Raw genomic sequence first — 17,635 nt, 5'->3', positions numbered from 1 at the left:
ACTGCATCAGGATAGACTCACATGGTTGCTATACAATGTTTGGCAACTACCCAGAAAGTTTGTAGATTTGTTGCACTTTGAAAAGCCATGTGTGCCTTTTGTGGTCACAGGCAAGTGCACAATACATTGAGGATGATACGCAAACTTCTGAGATGCTCATGATTCACAGTCTCTATGGGTATGGATAAGGATCATCATTTTCTTTCAAAATTAATGAGTTTTAATGAGTTTTGTTTAATGAGTTTTAAAATCAAGTGAGAAAATAATGCAGGATTACAATTTGTTTATCAGCATAGTTGTATTTATGTAATGGTATAAAAACAATCTTGATCCTCTCTTTTGGTTTTGCTCCTCTGGGTCTCGCCATATTTCAAAGAACTGGGAAGACCTTCTGTGTTAGTCCGTTGTCAGTTGCCCTGCTGCCATGCGTAGCTTGTCCACCAACACTGTGGCACAGAAAAACGTAAATACTCACTTTGTTCTACTGGACATGATAACACACCTATATTGACAATCACCATCACTAGATGAGAGGAGGAAAGAGGTACTGTAACAAGACTGAGTGAGAGGAGAGGATAATGGAATCAAAGTATATTTGTTTTAGCAATTCCAAGCAGCAATATTCATGTCATTCCTACCTCCTGCATTTGGCCTGTAAAAGCTGTCATAGGAGCGGCAGGCATTGATCAGGTCTCCAAGCTGTTTAGGGCAGTCTCCAGGAAGAGGCTCTGCAACTTTCTCCGTACACACTATTCTAAAGATGTCTTTATTTGAGCAGTCTGTTGATGTTGAGAAGTTGATAGAGAACAAAGATGGGATGACAAATGACAAGGTACTGGGGGGCAAGCATAGATTCTGAAGGAGAGTTCACTCCAACATATGATTCATACATTTTCTGAAATATAATTGTAATATAAAAGTGTTATACATAGCACTTTCATTGATGAAGTTGATACAAACCTTTGAATGGACGCTTGAAGGTTGCAATCTCCCACAGGACGATGCCAAAACTGCAAAGAACATATTTCAAACAGTGAACTATAGGTAGACCATATACGTACACTGGACCAATAGCAATTTCAAGTTCAATAACAACATAGTAGGTTTCTTTTGAGATTTCACATTATTTGTAGTTATTGAGAGAGGATGCTGTTGTGTGTGACTGGAAGCTGACCTGTACATCTCACAGGCCTTGTCATACGGGTGGTTGATGTTCTCAAGCTGCTGAGGTGAGCTGTAGCATAAGGAGTTGTTCTTTCTGACTGTAGTCCTCCTCAAAGAGGTCTCCGTTTTCGCCAGTTCAAAACCACCCAGCTGACCAGACACAGCACAACAAAGCAAAGAACACAGAGTACATTTGGAGATGTTACCATCACAGAATTATAGCTAATAACACTATCATGATATATGTGGTTACCACACTGTGATCAATACAATAGTGCATCTTCAAGAGCCATCTCACCAGGCACATCTCTTCTTTGACATCTACTGATACAGTGACCTCCATAAGTATTGGAAAGAGGATGCATGTCTTCCTTTAGCTCTATACTCCCAATAGTTTGGGTTTGAAGTGAAACAATTACTATGGGGTCAAAGTAGAGATTCTCAGATTTAATTCTCAGATTTAATTCAATGGGTTTTTTCAGATTGGGTTCACCATTTAGAAAGTACAAACATTTTTAAACATACTCCTATTATTACTACTACTATTTCAGGGCTCCAAAAGTACTGGGAAAAACCCCCCAATATATAATGTCCAAATAAAGTACTCATATTTAGTATTTGGTCAACAATCTTTTGCATGCAATAACTGCCTGAAATCTGCGACCCATTCCACAAAGCATCTTTTACCTTGATCAACTACCAAAATAAGACTTTTCCCACAAATATTCTTCAGGAACTTCCTTTTCTAGTTGAGGTCATCACCTGGAAATATGGCCAAATATGGTTGTACTAGTTAATTGAAACTCTACACTCCAGCTGTTATGATATGTTGAATTGTGATCCCACTCATGAATAAAGCCAATCAGGGCAAAGCCAGATCTGACGTAGAACTAAGTACTACGTGGATAGCGGACTGATGAGTGTGGCTTGGGAAATATTCAGCGGATTTGCTGTCTGGTGGCGCTGTTTGAGGCGGAAAAAAAACAGGGTTCCTGGCGGAATAAAAATAAAAATGACATATCTCCATGTTCCCCACAAAACAAGGAACCCAAAACCAAGGAATTAGTCTTTGAGAAACGGGTGATCACTGTACCAGAACTTTCTCCCAGGCGCCTGTCTTGTCTGCTGCTTTTGCACCTGTTTTATCAATAAAAACATGATCTTTTACTCTGAAGATCTACCGCCTGATCTTTCTTAATTATTGACCTTCTCCAGCAAGCCTTCAGGACCTTTTACCTTGACTGTGTACGACTCAGTGACCAGGAACATGCTGCTGTTCATGCATCCGTGTACACTGAACTTCTCCTCAGTCTGGTGTAATCTAAAGAAAGGGTGCAATCAAAACTGTCATAACAAACTCGATCACTGTGAATAGGGTGCTATAGCCTACATCCTGTGACCAACACTGTAAATATCTAGTATTTGTGGATAGAACTGAGCAGAGGAGTTTTAGTATGCAGATGAAGGAACATATAGATTACAAAAAATCTATGTAATAATCCAGATCTTAGATTGTGCCTTGATATCAATAGAGATTTTGCTAGAGATGTGATACCTGTAAAGGCCATGGGCTGCTCCCAGACTCATGCAAGTCTTTCTGTTCCAGTTTAGGTCAGGGCGGGAATCCAGAACCTCTCTCAGACTGCCCCTCTCACAATACTCCATGATGATGAGGTAGTTTTGATTGGGTCCTACATGATAACAAGGGTGGCAAAAAGCAATTACTGTTAGGCACACGCACACACACGCACAAACATTAACACGCTAACACTGACACACGCACGCACGAACACTTGCACACACACACGCACACACGCACGCACGCACACACACACACACACACACACACACACACACACACACACACACACACACACACACACACAATATGGTGTGATTTGAAAACGTTTCTTATTTGTTCTACAGCTATTTCTCAAAGTTTATGTACTGTACTCACCATCCTCACCCTGGATACAGATCCCAAACATTCGCAGGATGTTTTGTGATTCAAAGCGTCTCATAGTTGCCACCTCCTTTATGAAGGTATTTCTCATTACACTTTTTTGTGGGAGGAATACCATTGTTAATTCTCATTTAAGTTCTGATTTTCAATGTTCCTGGATGAGGAGTTTACTATCATGATTAACTTGATATTACAAGACCTCAATAGGTGTTGTGTGCTACACTACCTACCTTGGTTTAATGTCCATTGTGCAGGCGTATCTTTTGATGGCCACAGGGGATTTGTTGTACTCTCCTTTGAACATCTCTGAGTTGGCAGAGTTCATGATAGGCTTTTTGGGCAGGTCATAACTCAACTCCTCTGGCTTGATCTCTCGGATGGCTTGAAGAAAAATGTTGGGCTTGTCCACTGCCAATGGGATCAACACATCAAATTCAATAAGATGAAACTCATAGTTTAGAGATTATGGACTATCCAGCAAACACAGTACATAACTGCAACCTTGTGGTGAGGTTATGGCGAAGTTGGTGTCAACATTACCTAATGACCACCTTCTGTTAACGTAACGTTATGGTGGTATCCGGTTGGTGCCATCCTGGTGCCAACACAACAGCATGACAACTTGTAATGCTAAATCACACACCGGAATCAAGCTGATCCAAATTGCGCTAACTGCGCGCTAGTTGTGACAAGGTAGCTTCCCGACTCACAGGGCATTCACTGATGGGGTGCAAGTGTCAGATCTCACATAGAAGAGGGTGTGGCAAAATGGGTTAACAGAATGGTCAGGTCTGAAAAATTAACTATTTTCAAATACATATCTAATTATTCTGTTCTTCCCATCTGTTAGGCTACAAGCAAACATTTACCAACGTTATATAGAGTTTTTTGTTACACTATGCTATTGTTCCCACAAACACTACTACATTTGGAAGTCTTACATTGTCAACTTTTTACCATTATTATTACATGTCAGTGTGGGTGATGGCATACAACTATGACTCAATGACAGACAAAGGTTTTGTGATCGTTCATGAATTGAGCTCCATTTACAATTGTTATTTGGCTAGAGAATAAGTTAAATAAGTTCTCTTAATAGTCGGCTGTGGCAACGTAAAACCTAGTCCTAGTTGTTACCTGGTAGGCAAACAAATAAATAATCGTTGCCACTTCGTACTGGGTACGTCCCCTAACAAGGTTGCCCATCAGTCGTCTCCAGGTAGGATAAAGGCTGCTTACATACGTTGTTGCGACCCTTAAAAGGATTTCATTGGTATGTACCAGGTTGTACAGGTATGCACAAGGAATCTACCTAAAGAAGTAGGTTCACACTATGTTGCCACAACGTGGCTGTGTTTGATGGGTAGTCCTTCTTTCCAATTCTACACCCTATTGCCTGAAGTGTTAATTTGTGCATGATCCTTTAAAAGCATAGGGTTGATATGTTCGCGTATGTAACCAATCATATGCTTTTAAATCCATGCAGGGGAGTGAAGTGCACACCTCAGGGAAAGGGGGAGGGGGATTGGGGATGCAGCAGGTTTCTTTCAACAGGTTTGACAGATGAGCTTTTGACTAACCAGATATGTCCCCAGCCCCAGCCACTGACATTCCACGTCTACTCACAGAGTTTCAATAAGTCTTTCATGTCTTTCATGTCTTCTTGGGTGTTCTTGAGGCACAACTTTCCTTTTAGCACTATGGGATAGAGCACAAACAATTGTCTGACAATGTTGTGAGAGAATGCTTATGCTGGTCATATTGAAGTGTTTAGCCTACATATTTGATGTGTCAGACATGTAATGGTTGAGTAGGAACTCATTAGTAAGGGCCCATTGGAACTGTGAGGAAGAGTTGTCGCTTACATTTGATCAGCTCATGGATATCGCTCTCTCTGTCTACCCGATCCTGTTCTGGACATCCCTTCACCTCCTGAAGCACATCTGGCTTCATCTCTATTCCGTCAACCTGCAGGGCGAGCTGGAGCCCCTGACCCGCTTGGCTCAGGCGGTTATTCAAACTTTCAAACTCCTGTCCTATGTCATGGGCCTTCAACATGCCTCTCCAGAAGTTGCGTGAAGCATATCTCCTCACCACCTTCACGGCGCATTCAAGGGTCACACTGAGTTCGCTGAGGAAGTTCTTTGCTAGCTCAGGATTTCCCTTCTCCTTAAGTGCCGTCACAATCATTTCAAGATTACTTACTCGATTGGCCAAATTCTCACAGCTCTTCTTATTGGCCTTTGCTGCCTTACACAGAGAATAGAGGTCCTTTGATATGGTGAAGATGGACTCTATAACCTCCATGGCTGGCTGGCTGGAGAGAGAGGAGAGGAGAGGAGAAGAGAGGAAAGGAAAGGAGAAGAAGAGAAAATGAGAGAAGAGAAGGAAGGAGAGGCGAGAAGAGAAGAGAACAGAAGAACAATTATTACACAACAACACAGAGGAAAAAACGGTATTACATGAACAACACAGTGGGTTGGACTCTGCACGTTGCAATATAAAAACACTAGATGTAATATTCAGTGTAGATTTCATGCACTTGCTACTGGTGTTAAACCAAAAGTAAGAGAGTTATGCAAAGTAATGTAGTAAGTGGTTGAATAATGGCAACAAACAGTTAACAAGTTAACGAAATAGAACAACATATCTATACATCAACATTATCACAATACACCCCTCATACATAACGTAGTGAACTCAGTGAATGGTTTGAGCTGAGTGCATTGTTCTTAAAAATAGGAAGTATACAACTGTCACTATACTTGTATAGTGCCTTTTGCTGCCTCTTTCAGCCTAACTAAACTATTACAGCAATGTTTCAAATAAACTGTACCTTGATTGATTGTTAGTGTTGGTTGTTCTTGTTTGCCGAGGTTCTACTATAAGGAAAACTGAAACTAGTAGGGAACCTTCTAGAATCTGCACTCAACACATTAAAACTCCTCCCTCTTCTTACACTGTCCAGCCCAGAGTAGCTCGTAACTTCCTTTACTTACCTCATGCTACGTTATCTGAGATAGAATAGATAGCTTTACTTTCTTCAGTAGTACCAATAAATGCTTGCAGTGATGTGATCTGGCATGCCACATAGTATATTCCAAGGAGGAATTGCCATTAATTGTCATCATATCATTAATAGCTCAATCAATAGAATATACCACAATATACCACAACAAATCACTGAGAAGGAAAAGAAACTCATGACAGATCAGTCACTATTCTGAAACAATCTTTATTTCATGACTGACTGTACAATAGATAAATCCATAACATCCTGCATACAGTCTATACATCCTTCTAGTAAGACAAGGTGACATCAGTTTATACACTCTAAGGCTGCCCCAAAGGCTCAGCAGCGGGGTCTCTGGGGGTCTGTGTAAAAGAGCCTCTTTAGGAAGAAGAGCTGCAGGTAGCCGGTCATAATGATGACCACACTCTGGGCTGCAGACCACCAGGTCACGTAGCTGAAGTTGGAGAGGAGGTGGTAATGGTCTGCACCTCTCCGCATTCGAGCATAGTTGTAGAAGCGCCATATGTGGAATATGTGAGCTTGTATCTTGTTAGCACTCTCCTAGACAAGACATGGTAGATTGTGTACTTTTTAGAACAAACTTGACATTATCAACAATTATCATCAATGAAACTGAACAATATTTGTCAAATTATCATTTTGACAGGAGATTCCGAAACCCAAATGTATTTTTGGCCAATACAAACCTCGATATTGGACAGGGTGCTATTTAGGACTTTTTCTCCTTCCTCAACCCCTCTTCGGGCCTCCTCAAAGCCTTCATAGTACACACCAAAATTGAGGAAGACTCTCATGCCTCCAAACTGGTTGTTATAGTTACCCAGGCACATCTGATAAAAGCCTATGAATCAGAAATGTTCATGAGAACTAATACGGATGTCACTGATAGGGTGACATAAATGCTTGAGATGAAATATCAGATGATATAATGGAAATAAAATGGCACTCCATACCGGTCACCTTAGTTTGGAAGTTGATTTGACCAATGGCATTGTCTGTTGAGGCCATGAGGATCCCGTCTGGGGAGATGACAGTGACGAAAAGGTGGTGGTCTTTGGCAATCCCTGTCACCCACTGGCCCTGCACACACAGAACATTGGCACAGCCAAAGTATAATGTGCTATTCTCTGTATGATGTTGTCTTTTATTCAAACTAAAAAGTGGGACTTTATTTCAAGACATGCTTGCAAGTTATTTTTGTTCTGCATTCCTAATGGTTAGCCAAAGATAAGAAGATTAAGTGTAGAATTGTATCTCCCATAATCTCTAGCTGATAAGTCCAAGGAGAGTCAACACTGTAGGTCAGTCACAAAAGCACTGTATTATTTAAACTAAGGCTGCCAGTTGATTAAAAACATTTGTTGATAAAAAATGTACCAACATTTTGTATTAGTTGACTAATCTCCAAATTAATCTGATGTGGAAATGTGAAAGGACTGCCTTTTTTTACTTACTTTGCAATTTAGGTGGTTATCGATTTTATTTTAGCGATTTTTAGACAAGAACCCCAAAGTGTTACATAAACAATGAGTGGGGGAGTAGAAGGGAAGTGGGGGAGTAGAACGGCCCTTTAAAAGTTAACAATGCACCACATAAAAGGTGCGAATTGCCATTCCCATTTAAGACAAAGAGTGCTAATTGCCTCCTTGGTACAATACTCTTGGTTACTTAGCTTCTCACACTTGCTTTAACTTCTTGTCCTTGGGCTGATGTATAGAAATGTTTTAGTTGTCAGCTAAAGCATTAGTTGATTAATCTGATTCATTATTCTATTAATCTTTACAGGCCTATTTTAAACAATTTGTTAATGTGCTCTTCTGACAAATATTTATCTTTATAAAGTACATGATTTGGCAGGGTTACTGCTCCCTGGAAAATACTAATGTTTCATGTATGTGCACTTACCATGTAGGTGAGGTACATGTTTCCACTCTGGTGTGCAAAATGCCAGAAGCACTCCAGCCCAGAAGCGGGCACTACGATGGCAAAGTCATATTGATCATATTGACCCCCTGAAGAAGTTGTGATCCTCCAAACTTAAGTTGGGCTCTGTCTTTTGTCCCCTGACCCAATGTCCCGTAAGGAGTATGGCTATAGCGTACCACAGTTCAGCTTGCATGGTCTACATTCATATACACACACTGTGAGGGGGGTAGAGGTAGCTGCTGTTCTGTTGTGCTGATTATAAGATACAAAGCCCAGGAGAATAATTAACTACTTCTGATACTACCCTCTCTTATGACTCAAGAACTATACAATAGCAGCGTTCCTTAGTGGTGTGCGGATCACCATCCCAAACACAGAGACAATGACAAATATCTAAATCAAATAAATATGATGAAATGAAAGACACAAATCAAAACTATGAGATTTTATTCAATTTTAACAGACTTTTAGCCCAAAAACAGTAAGTATGAGAGCTCTGGATAATGAATAAAGAAACTTGATAAAATAAAGGAACTTGAATCTGATTGAAGTCCCTTAGCAGCGGGGTTTGTTTGCCTCTGTGGTGGTCTTGGTGTTGAAGAGCCTTTTGAGGAAGAAGAGCTGGAGGTAGCCCGCCAAGATGATGACCACACACAGGGCTGCAGACCAACAGGTCACATAGGTGGAGTTGGAGAGGAGGAGGTAGTAGTCCACACCTCTCCGCATGCGGCTATAGTTGTAGTATCGAAATATGTGGAAGATATAGCCTTCCACCCTGTGGGAAGTCTCCTGAAAATGTAATGAAAGTGATTGTGAAATATCATCTAACAGGCTTACACCTTGTTTCATAAATGTTTAATTAAAATGACTTGAGAAAATAATTAATAATGAATTAATATCAAAGCATTTATTGTATTCAAGAAACATAATTATTCAATCCATGGTTTAACAGACCAAAGCTGTAATAAACATTGATTAATGATGAGAGTGTTAACAGCATTATTTCATATTCATTCATGACACCTTAGTGTAAAGTGACAAAGACATGTAGTAAAGCACAAGTCATCTCATACGGTACCTCTATGGTGGACAGGGTGTTGTTTAAGTCTTTGCTGACTTCCTCCTTCTTCTTTTGCACTTCCTCCTTCTGTTTCTGAGCCTCTTCTGAGCTATCATAGTACACCCCAAAGTTGAGGAAGATCTGCATGCTGCCAAAGTGGTTGTGGAAGTTGCTGAAGCACATTTGATAGAAACCTACATTTAAGAAGAAACCAAACATCAAATTCAATATTTAGCTCATACATATAAAAAGAAATGACCAAGTGAGGTAGAAGAGCATATGTTTATTAATCTGTCCTGCACTCTGTGTGCATGTGTGTGTGTGTGTGTGTGTGTGTGTGTGTGTGTGTGTGTGTGTGTGTGTGTGTGTGTACACAGAGGAACAATGTACCTGTCTCCTTAGCTTTAAAGGTGATTTGACCTGTAGCGTCATCAGCAGTAGATACCAGCATGCTGTTAGGAGCATTGACTGTGACTGTCAGGTGTCTGTCATTGCCAACACCCGTCACCCACTGGACCTAGAGACAGAGACATAAGCCTTTTCTCAATTGTTAGGAACATGACTCCTAACAATTGAGTGTTCCTCTGTTGCTCAGTTAGTAGAGCATGGCGCTAACAATGCTTAGGTTGGGGGTTCAATTCCTGCTGGGACCATATATACTGAAAAATGTATGCACTCACTGCAATGTAATTTGCTTTGGATAAAAGCGTCAGCTAAATGGCATATATGCACTCACTGAGCACTTTATTAGGATATAGGACTATACTAATACTGGGTAGGGCCTCCCTTTGCTCTCAAAACAGCCTCAATTCTTTGTGGCATTGATTCCACAAGATGTTGGAACCATTCCTTTGAGATTCTGGTCCATGATGACATGATTGCATCACACAATTCCTGCAGATTTTTCAGGTGCACTTTCAAGCTGTGAATCTTCTGTTCTACCACATCCCAAAGATGTTCTATTGGATTCAGATCCGGTGACTGGGAAGGCCACTGAAGAACACTGAACTCATTGTCATGTTCATGAAACCAGTTTGAGATGACTTTTGCTTTGTGACATGGTACATCATCATGCTGGATGGGTAAGTTGTGGCCATGAAGGGATGCACATGGTCAGCAACAATACTCAAATAGGCTGTGGCATTCAAGCGATGATTGATTGGTATTAACGGGCCCAAAGTGTGCCAAGAAAACATTCCCCACACCATTACACCACCTCCACCATGAGAAGGTGTACCGGTGTTCCTAATAAAGTGTTTGGTGAGTGTATATTTATCCTCTGTCCTCCACTCGCTTCAACCTCAAAAAGCATTGGAGGAGAATATGTAAGTGGAGGAACATAGATCTTCTCCTACAATGCATTTTCAGTAGGACATGAGTGAAGGACAGAGGAGAGGACACGAGGAGAGTGTTCCTAAGAATTGAGAAAGGGCTAGAGACAGACAGACAGAAGGAGACACAGTAAATAGACCGTAAACAAGAAAACAGTTGATTCTAAAATCCTTCTCTTTAAGGAATTGAGGTGAGATGCATTTGGTATAACCTCTCTTATTAACAATGCACTTATGAGTGACTGGAGAACATTTACTGTGATTTGAACCATGTTCGAACCATATGCTGTGCTCTGTAGACTACCTCTGAGAATTACAATGGATTTCACTGCAAGGTCCTGAAGAAATAACTTATTTATAATAAGTATAATAATAAATTATAAGTATAATAATAAATTATCTATAACTTATCTGTATACAGATTATAGACTCAAATCAAATGATAATGCAGAGACTAAAGATAGAAATAAAAAAATAAAGACAACTAAATATCACGTGACACAAAATTTAATGTTCTGCTTCTACCAAATCGTGGAAAAACATTTCTTACCATATAGTTCAAGTAGAAGCGTTCTCCATGGTGTGCAAAGTGCCAGAAGCACTCCAGTGCTGACGCAGGCAACACAATGGCAAAGTCATACTGGTCAGCCCCCCAGAACAGGACCTGGTCTGACAGGTCAGGATGGGGGTCTGCCATAGGATCCCCCCAACACTGCCCAAAAAGGACCAAGAGCACAATGTAGGATATTCCATACAACATGGCCTGGCTTCTTCAAGAGAGCACTTTTTATATAAACACAGAAGTGTAGCTACCTACTACCAGGGTGATCTTGTCGTGGGACAGGAAATGATTAACCACAACATGCTGTACTAATATCTCCTACCCTTGGTGGTGCGGTGAGAAAAAACAGGTCTCTTCACAGGTGGTGTCAGTCCCTGGCCCTTGTTGTGTCCCAATAGCCATCCTCTTTCCTTCTCAAAAAGCATTGGAGGACAATATCTAAGGGGAGGAACCTTGGATCATCTCCTCCAATGCATTTTGAGAAGGAGAATGCGTGGAATAGAGAAGAGGCTATTGGGACACCACCCTTTAGAATACTTTTCATATGCATTTTTTCCTTCCTCCCTCTGATGTCATCACTTATTTGGTGGGACATGATTGGTCAGCAGAATATAAAAGGGGACCTTCTAAGAAATCATTCTTATCCAATTATGTTAGGTCACTGATAAAGAAGCAATACGTTTTTCACCAGGGGCAGTGTCTAATGTAACTGTACTCCAATAGCATGTCATTTCCTGGTGTGGGATTACCTTACGCGAGAATAATATCTACAAAGAGATAATAATTTTGGAGAGGTAGAAATGAAGTTCATTTAATGGGTATCCAATAAATGCTTGTAAAACAGCATGAAAGGTTTCAAAACAACAAAGTACAGAACATACGGTGTAATCTCATAAAATAATCTTAAAATCAGCCCATTCCTGATACATTCCTTGAAGACTCAACCAGTCTACATTGTATCCCCAAAACATTTATATTTCAAGGGAAAAAAGATAAAAATGATCATGATAAATTGGAGGTTGTATATATAATACATCTTACAATCAGCATGATAGACAAGTCCCCTGTATACATAGGGAGAGTGTAGCATGGAATACTTGTGAGGAAAGCACATGCACATGAATAACATTTTTATGAACTCTCTTGGGGTTACAATACTGTATTTGTTCGGTGTTGATAAAGTAAATATCATACAGCACCCTTGTAGACATTTGATTATTGATTTGTGCTGAGATCATACTCCCAAACATGCCATTTCAACATATTCAGAACTGTGAACTGGCTAATAAAACTAGCTTCACTGTTTCAATTGGCTCATTAACAGCAAGCCTGTCAGACACGAAACTAAGAGTTGATATGATTGCCTCCTGCAGGATCAAAATAGCTGATTCTAATATTTGTCTACCATCTTACTGGTAACCTGTAATTAGTTACTTAAAAATCTCTCACCCCATCCTCACTCATCTACTGCCTATACAAGGTATACACATCAGTTTGAGGTTAAAAAATTAAATTAAGTTGCAAGTTGGTGCACTGACATTGATATAAAAACAACACAATCCTCCAGCAATATATTCATAAAAACAATTGTATCGACATACAGTGGTAGTGGTTAACTAATCATTTCTGTTTTTCCTGAGGTGAAGATACCTCCAGGTACCATATACTCACACCCCTAGAGTGAGAAGAGCAGAAACAACAAGTGTCTTTAAAATGTCAATAAATTAACAGTTCTCTGAGATGAAGTGGATTCTCCTTCTTCCCTGGTTGGTTGCCTTTCAGACAATCTGCTTAAAACGTCTTCTTTGTAGTGTTCCAATCTGATTTAAGACTATGGTACAGTCGATTAAATTGATCTAAAACAGATTTGTATTCAATACCTTTGATTCATACTCCATTTCAACTACAATGATGTGACATCCGAAAGCACCACTGTCCATGCAGTTTGATAGGCCTTGATTGTGCACTGCTGTCAGAGGCAGCCCCAGCACCCCAGGTTCCAGAGGTTTTCAGCATCCTAATTCTCTGCCCTCTTCCTCAAGTACACACTTGTATAAGAGAAGTGGTGGACGCCCATGCTTAAACCAATCCTATGCTTTTAAATTCATGTGGTGGAGTGCACATTTCAGGGAAAAGGCAGAGAATTGGGACACAGCCACAGTCACAGTGAGCCAGCTCCAGCTGCTGATGTGAGGGTCAGACAGAGAACTCTGTGCCACCCTTCCGGGAGCGTTTCATGAGCAGTCGTCGTAGTCTGAGGCCGGCGAAGGGGTTGATCCACAGCAGTGACGGCTGGCCTCCAAACACACTTCTCATGCCCTCCCAGTGCACATGCCTTTCCCATGTGGGCTTCTCGTTTTTCAGACGTTCGATCTCCTGTGGCACACATTTTACAGGAATGAAAAGCAATTCACATACACTACATGGATTTAGATAGCTTGATGCGATGTGCGTTGTGTAGACACCTTAAATAAAATGCTTAATTTCTCGTTGTTCTTTGTATACTTATTGTTAGCACCTCAGCTTGCCAAATCATAGCCTGCATGAGTAGGAATGAATAGCATGGAAACAATTATCTATAATGTGGAATAGAGAATAATATCCATTTTATATGGGATGGAGACATTTGTATCTGTAAATTGTTTGACATGATCAAATAGGCGTCATTTCTGTGTGGCTCAGTGAAACACAGGTGGGGTTCCTCATCCTCACCGTCTCGTCGTTGCAGATGGAGTGGACCTGAGTGCCAAACATGACAGCCGTGAAGGTGAGGAAGAGGAGGCCCTCCAGGCAGAGGAAGATCATCAGCATCACCGTCACTGGGGGGGAGAAGTCACTGCACTCTGGAGCAGAGGAAACACGATACAGATCATTGATCTTTCTTTAGTCAATGGAGCTGGATAAGGCAGGGCGTAGTGCGTTTGTATGACTCATCGTCAGTCATGAGTGAGGGATGCTTACCACTCCACTGGACCTTGACACAGGTTACAAACTGGTACCCACTCAGGGCGAGAGCGTGGGTCGAAATCAAGGCTATATACATCTGCAAAGAGAGGAGAGAGAACTAACTGTTACTCAACACTGGTACCTGTGGTAAACCATTCACTGAACAAAACAAATATGTAAAGCTATAACTAGAGTACTCTGACAACCACAGCCTACACTAGCCACAACCTACTCCAGGGTTCTCCCCAAAGAACGTAAGAATGGCGCTGTGCCACACTGTAAACATTACAAGGTAAATTAAACTATATATTTAGTAATGATCTTTGATCACCAACGACATTGTTAAAAACGAAAGCAAAAGTGAAAGCATTATGATGTTCCTCAGTGAATTCAGCCTTTTAGCTGTATTTTTGTGCATCTTGGCATTAATAAATACAAATCGGGTTTCAATAATGCAATCCAGTGCCACACTGTTCAAAAATCATGGGGAGAATCCTGCTACTCTACTAGTCACTGGTGAGACTTCAAAAGCATAATACCACCAATGTGGTCTCCTTATGGCAATCAGTGAGCAGGGACTGGCTGGTTTCCAGGCTTTTAGATAACAGGTGAGAAGATACCACAAATAAAAAGCTCACATTATTCATTCTGTCATACAAAATAAAAAATACAACGCTTCACGCAAAACTATAAAATGGTAGTGGGGGAATTCAATATTTCCATTGCCCACTAGAGCTGCAGTGAAACTTTAGATGCACTTACTGTGAAGAGTACGAAGAAGCGCTGGTTGTTCTCTCCAACACAGTTGTTCACCCAGGGACAGTGGTGGTCCATCTTACGGATACAGCGCTTACAAATACTATAGGGGAGGGAGACCAAGCATAGGTACCAGCATTACAGCATCTACAAACAACGCCAACTAACTACCCAGCTTTTAAGCAAAAGTTACAAGAACAACAGAATATTCATATGAACTCTCAAAAATATATATAGAATATAGGACGTGAAAGTAGAACATCAAAGCACACGCTATAAAACATTCCCTCAGGCCTTGTCACCTGCAATGGTGGGCTCTCTCTGGTTTGATGCTGCAGCATTTGGGACACTTGTAGATCACCTCTCCAGGCTTCAGCTTCAGACTCTCCATGTACTTCTTAGTGGCATTGCCTTTGGGTACAGCTCCCTACACACATATTGGATAGACACATTCAGGGAAGAGGGACAGAGATGGGGCCGGTTTGGATGGCTATTTTTGTAAATAAAAAGATAATGGCTTCTCATTAATTCCAAGTCCTCCTTTTCCCAGTCCTTCCCCTTAACAGGTCCTATTTCACCTCACCCCCTCCATGAACCTGGAATGTTCACTCACCGGGTCAGTCAGCATAGTGCGTATGTGAGAGGTCAGTGCCAGCACAGCCAGGCAGTTGAAGACCACCCCGTTGACCACTGCGTACCAGAAGCTCTTGGAGGGCAGCAGCATGACGAAGGTGACCACAAAGTCAGCATAGAGCACAAGGAACCAGGTGATGAAAGCACAGACCATGCCACATCCGTCCTGGATGAACCATACCTGCTCCACCTCCCCTGCTGCAGTACCTGCAACCTCCTCCCCGTCCAGCAGGGGGTGGTGTTGCTCCACATCTCGCAGGCGGTGACCTGAAGACATGCTGCCCTGAAGGAGGGGAGACCAATGTGGACAGAGTGATACAGATAGGGAATAAGAAAACACAAAAGACAAGAGAAAATGTAAAACAAATGCAGAACCAGTTTATAATCAGACCAAAATGACAATTCTGGAACGACTGGTCCAGTAGACCTATAGCCTCAGTTGCAACAGCAACCTGAGTCTGCATTACAACAATAAACATGTACCACACAAATAATGTAGGCCTCCTTGTGTGAATTGATGACAATTATTCAATAGTAGGACTGAAAAGTTAACGTAGTGCTTATTTGATTAATTATCAGTCTTCTTACAGCATTATGTTTATTTGAAGGCACATTTGAGGTAGGCTGGAAAGTTACTGGTTTGTAGTGTTTATTTGATTAAATTCCAAGGATTTTACAGTATTATTTTAAAACAAGACAATTGGCCAAAAGGTGAAGTGTGAGGTGCGCTCTCCTCTTTGCACACGATTATGAGGTTTTTAAGGATAACAACCAATCACTTTAGCCGCACCATCACGCGATGAATAGGCGTCACCTCGAAACTCCTAAACAACGTATATGGCAAGACGCATCATTCACCTACGTTTCGTCAACACTGTCCCTGTGGTGTCGGAGATAAAGCGTGTGGCACAGGAACGGACCATTAGTCCCCTCTCCGATTTCATCGTGGGGGGACAAAAACACACCGCCGCACTCTATCGCTGCATAACAACTTGTTTCGATATATCCTACTTGTTTGTTGTGTTGTTCCTTCTTGTGGGAATTCGTAATTAGATCAAAAATACTCACCAGAAGAGCTGCATGATCCGTTTTTCCCTGTGGCGGTGGTGTATTAGGGGTCTGGCTAATGCTAGCACGCGCCTCGATATGCGACTTGAGATGAAAGCGTGCGCTTGCACGAGCCGGCACCTGGAATACACCACTGCCACAGGAAAAAACGGATCAAACACCTCTTCTGGTGAGTATTATTTATTTTTTTTAAACTTAATTTCAACTTTCCACAAAGAACACCACAACAAACACGTGGGATACCTTGAAGCAGGTTTTTTAATTCAATTGTGTGTGTGTGCAACCCGACGAGTGTGATGCAGACTCGAGTTGCTGTTGCAACTATTCACACACTAGCTGCTTGTGTGATGGCTCAGCATGAATGCAACACAGCATACTCACTCTTCAGTCTCCCGTTTATAGTGACATGTCTGCTCTTCAGAACGAATTAGAGAAGCATGCAGGGCTCATCTTCCCAGGCCACATACGTGTAGCTGGTACAGTCTGGAAAGGAAGAGCGAGGGTGACAGTTCAGGACCAACAAAACATCTAAGGTTAATATCTGGTGATAATATGAATAAGCAGAAAAAACATCATTTGCACATCATTTCTAGATGTGGCAAAGAGGAACATTAGCACGCAGTTGCTAATACTAGCTAAGGAAGTTAGATTGCTGTCCACAACTACTAGCTAGCCAGTAGAGCTAATAACAGTGCAACGGTAGCTAGCTTGCTTGAACTGACATGCAAATAACAACTTGACTTAGCTAACATCTGACATAAGCATGCACGTTAAAACAAAACATGGTAGCTATTGTCAGAGAGAGATTGAAATGTATTGTATTTTTGGACAAGATTAGCCACTGTCAGCCTGCCAGCTAGGCTAGCCAGCTATCAGCTAACTAGCTAGGCACACCTTGCATGTCCCAGTGCAGTTTGAGCTAGCTGGCAATTTTATTATTTTAACCAAATTCTTACCGCTTCTGCAGTTTCCAATTGTCTCCCGCTTACCCTTATCACGTTACATCCAATTACATGTCATTAAACGGACCCCCATACTACATTGACACCCAGCTAGCTGAAAGCTACACAACAATGTTTAGGGAGGTGCATTTCCGTTGTACACTGCCGTTTTCGGCCCCTCCCATATATTTCATCTTCATATTACCTTTGATGTGTTTGAAAAAAATATCACTCATTTCATATTCAAATCA

General features: G+C 41.3%; 3 protein-coding genes across 4 annotated transcripts; all 3 read right to left on the bottom strand.

Moving 5' to 3' along the window:
- Positions 1-197: 197 nt before the first annotated feature.
- LOC310801691 (mixed lineage kinase domain-like protein) lies at positions 198-6,088 on the bottom strand. 2 transcript variants are annotated; one of them, XM_083665771.1, is made up of 11 exons: positions 5,964-6,088; positions 4,993-5,444; positions 4,754-4,825; positions 3,358-3,535; positions 3,122-3,222; positions 2,720-2,855; positions 2,401-2,485; positions 1,175-1,314; positions 961-1,010; positions 639-779; positions 198-446 (listed from the first exon to the last, which is right to left on the bottom strand). In XM_083665771.1, exons 2-11 carry the CDS (start codon positions 5,432-5,434, stop codon positions 397-399), a joined length of 1,395 nt encoding a protein of 464 aa, XP_083521897.1. In that variant the 5' UTR covers positions 5,435-5,444; positions 5,964-6,088; the 3' UTR covers positions 198-396. The 2 variants fall into 2 exon arrangements, with proteins under 2 accessions (XP_083521897.1, XP_083521898.1); XM_083665772.1 differs by having other exon boundaries at positions 4,993-5,440; positions 5,964-6,042.
- A 391-nt stretch (positions 6,089-6,479) lies between these two features.
- Positions 6,480-11,175, bottom strand: tmed6 (transmembrane p24 trafficking protein 6; the record flags this gene model as incomplete). The annotated part of the gene is made up of 4 exons (XM_083666524.1): positions 6,480-6,701; positions 9,166-9,341; positions 9,538-9,664; positions 11,029-11,175. 4 exons carry the CDS (start codon positions 11,173-11,175, stop codon positions 6,480-6,482), a joined length of 672 nt encoding a protein of 223 aa, XP_083522650.1.
- Positions 11,176-11,833: 658 nt separating this feature from the next.
- On the bottom strand, positions 11,834-17,535 carry LOC310802515 (palmitoyltransferase ZDHHC7-like). Its single transcript, XM_083666926.1, has 8 exons — positions 17,400-17,535; positions 16,825-16,926; positions 15,356-15,658; positions 15,045-15,169; positions 14,749-14,845; positions 14,002-14,083; positions 13,753-13,883; positions 11,834-13,416 (listed from the first exon to the last, which is right to left on the bottom strand). The coding sequence occupies exons 3-8, from the start codon at positions 15,650-15,652 to the stop codon at positions 13,237-13,239; spliced, it is 912 nt and encodes a 303-aa protein (XP_083523052.1). The 5' UTR covers positions 15,653-15,658; positions 16,825-16,926; positions 17,400-17,535; the 3' UTR covers positions 11,834-13,236.
- Positions 17,536-17,635: the final 100 nt, after the last annotated feature.

The sequence above is a fragment of the Argentina silus genome (assembly GCF_951799395.1).
Source record: "Argentina silus genome assembly, chromosome: 3".
Lineage (NCBI taxonomy): Eukaryota > Metazoa > Chordata > Actinopteri > Argentiniformes > Argentinidae > Argentina > Argentina silus.
Note: the sequence above shows the minus strand (reverse complement) of the source record. Positions and strands in the feature narration are given on the sequence as shown.

Bases quoted from the DNA above. Each gene is read 5' to 3' on its own strand.
- LOC310802515 (XM_083666926.1), bottom strand. From the start codon at position 15,652: ATGTCTTCAGGTCACCGCCTGCGAGATGTGGAGCAACACCACCCCCTG. The intron at 14,846-15,044 runs GTGACAAGGCCT...CCTCCCCTATAG, and splicing joins GAGAGAGCCCACCATTGCAG to TATTTGTAAGCGCTGTATCC. The intron at 14,084-14,748 runs GTAAGTGCATCT...CTCTCTTTGCAG, and splicing joins GCTTCTTCGTACTCTTCACA to ATGTATATAGCCTTGATTTC.
- LOC310801691 (XM_083665771.1), bottom strand. From the start codon at position 5,434: ATGGAGGTTATAGAGTCCATCTTCACCATATCAAAGGACCTCTATTCT. The intron at 2,856-3,121 runs GTGAGTACAGTA...GTTATCATGTAG, and splicing joins CTGTATCCAGGGTGAGGATG to GACCCAATCAAAACTACCTC. The intron at 2,486-2,719 runs GTATCACATCTC...CCCTTTCTTTAG, and splicing joins GCAGCCCATGGCCTTTACAG to ATTACACCAGACTGAGGAGA.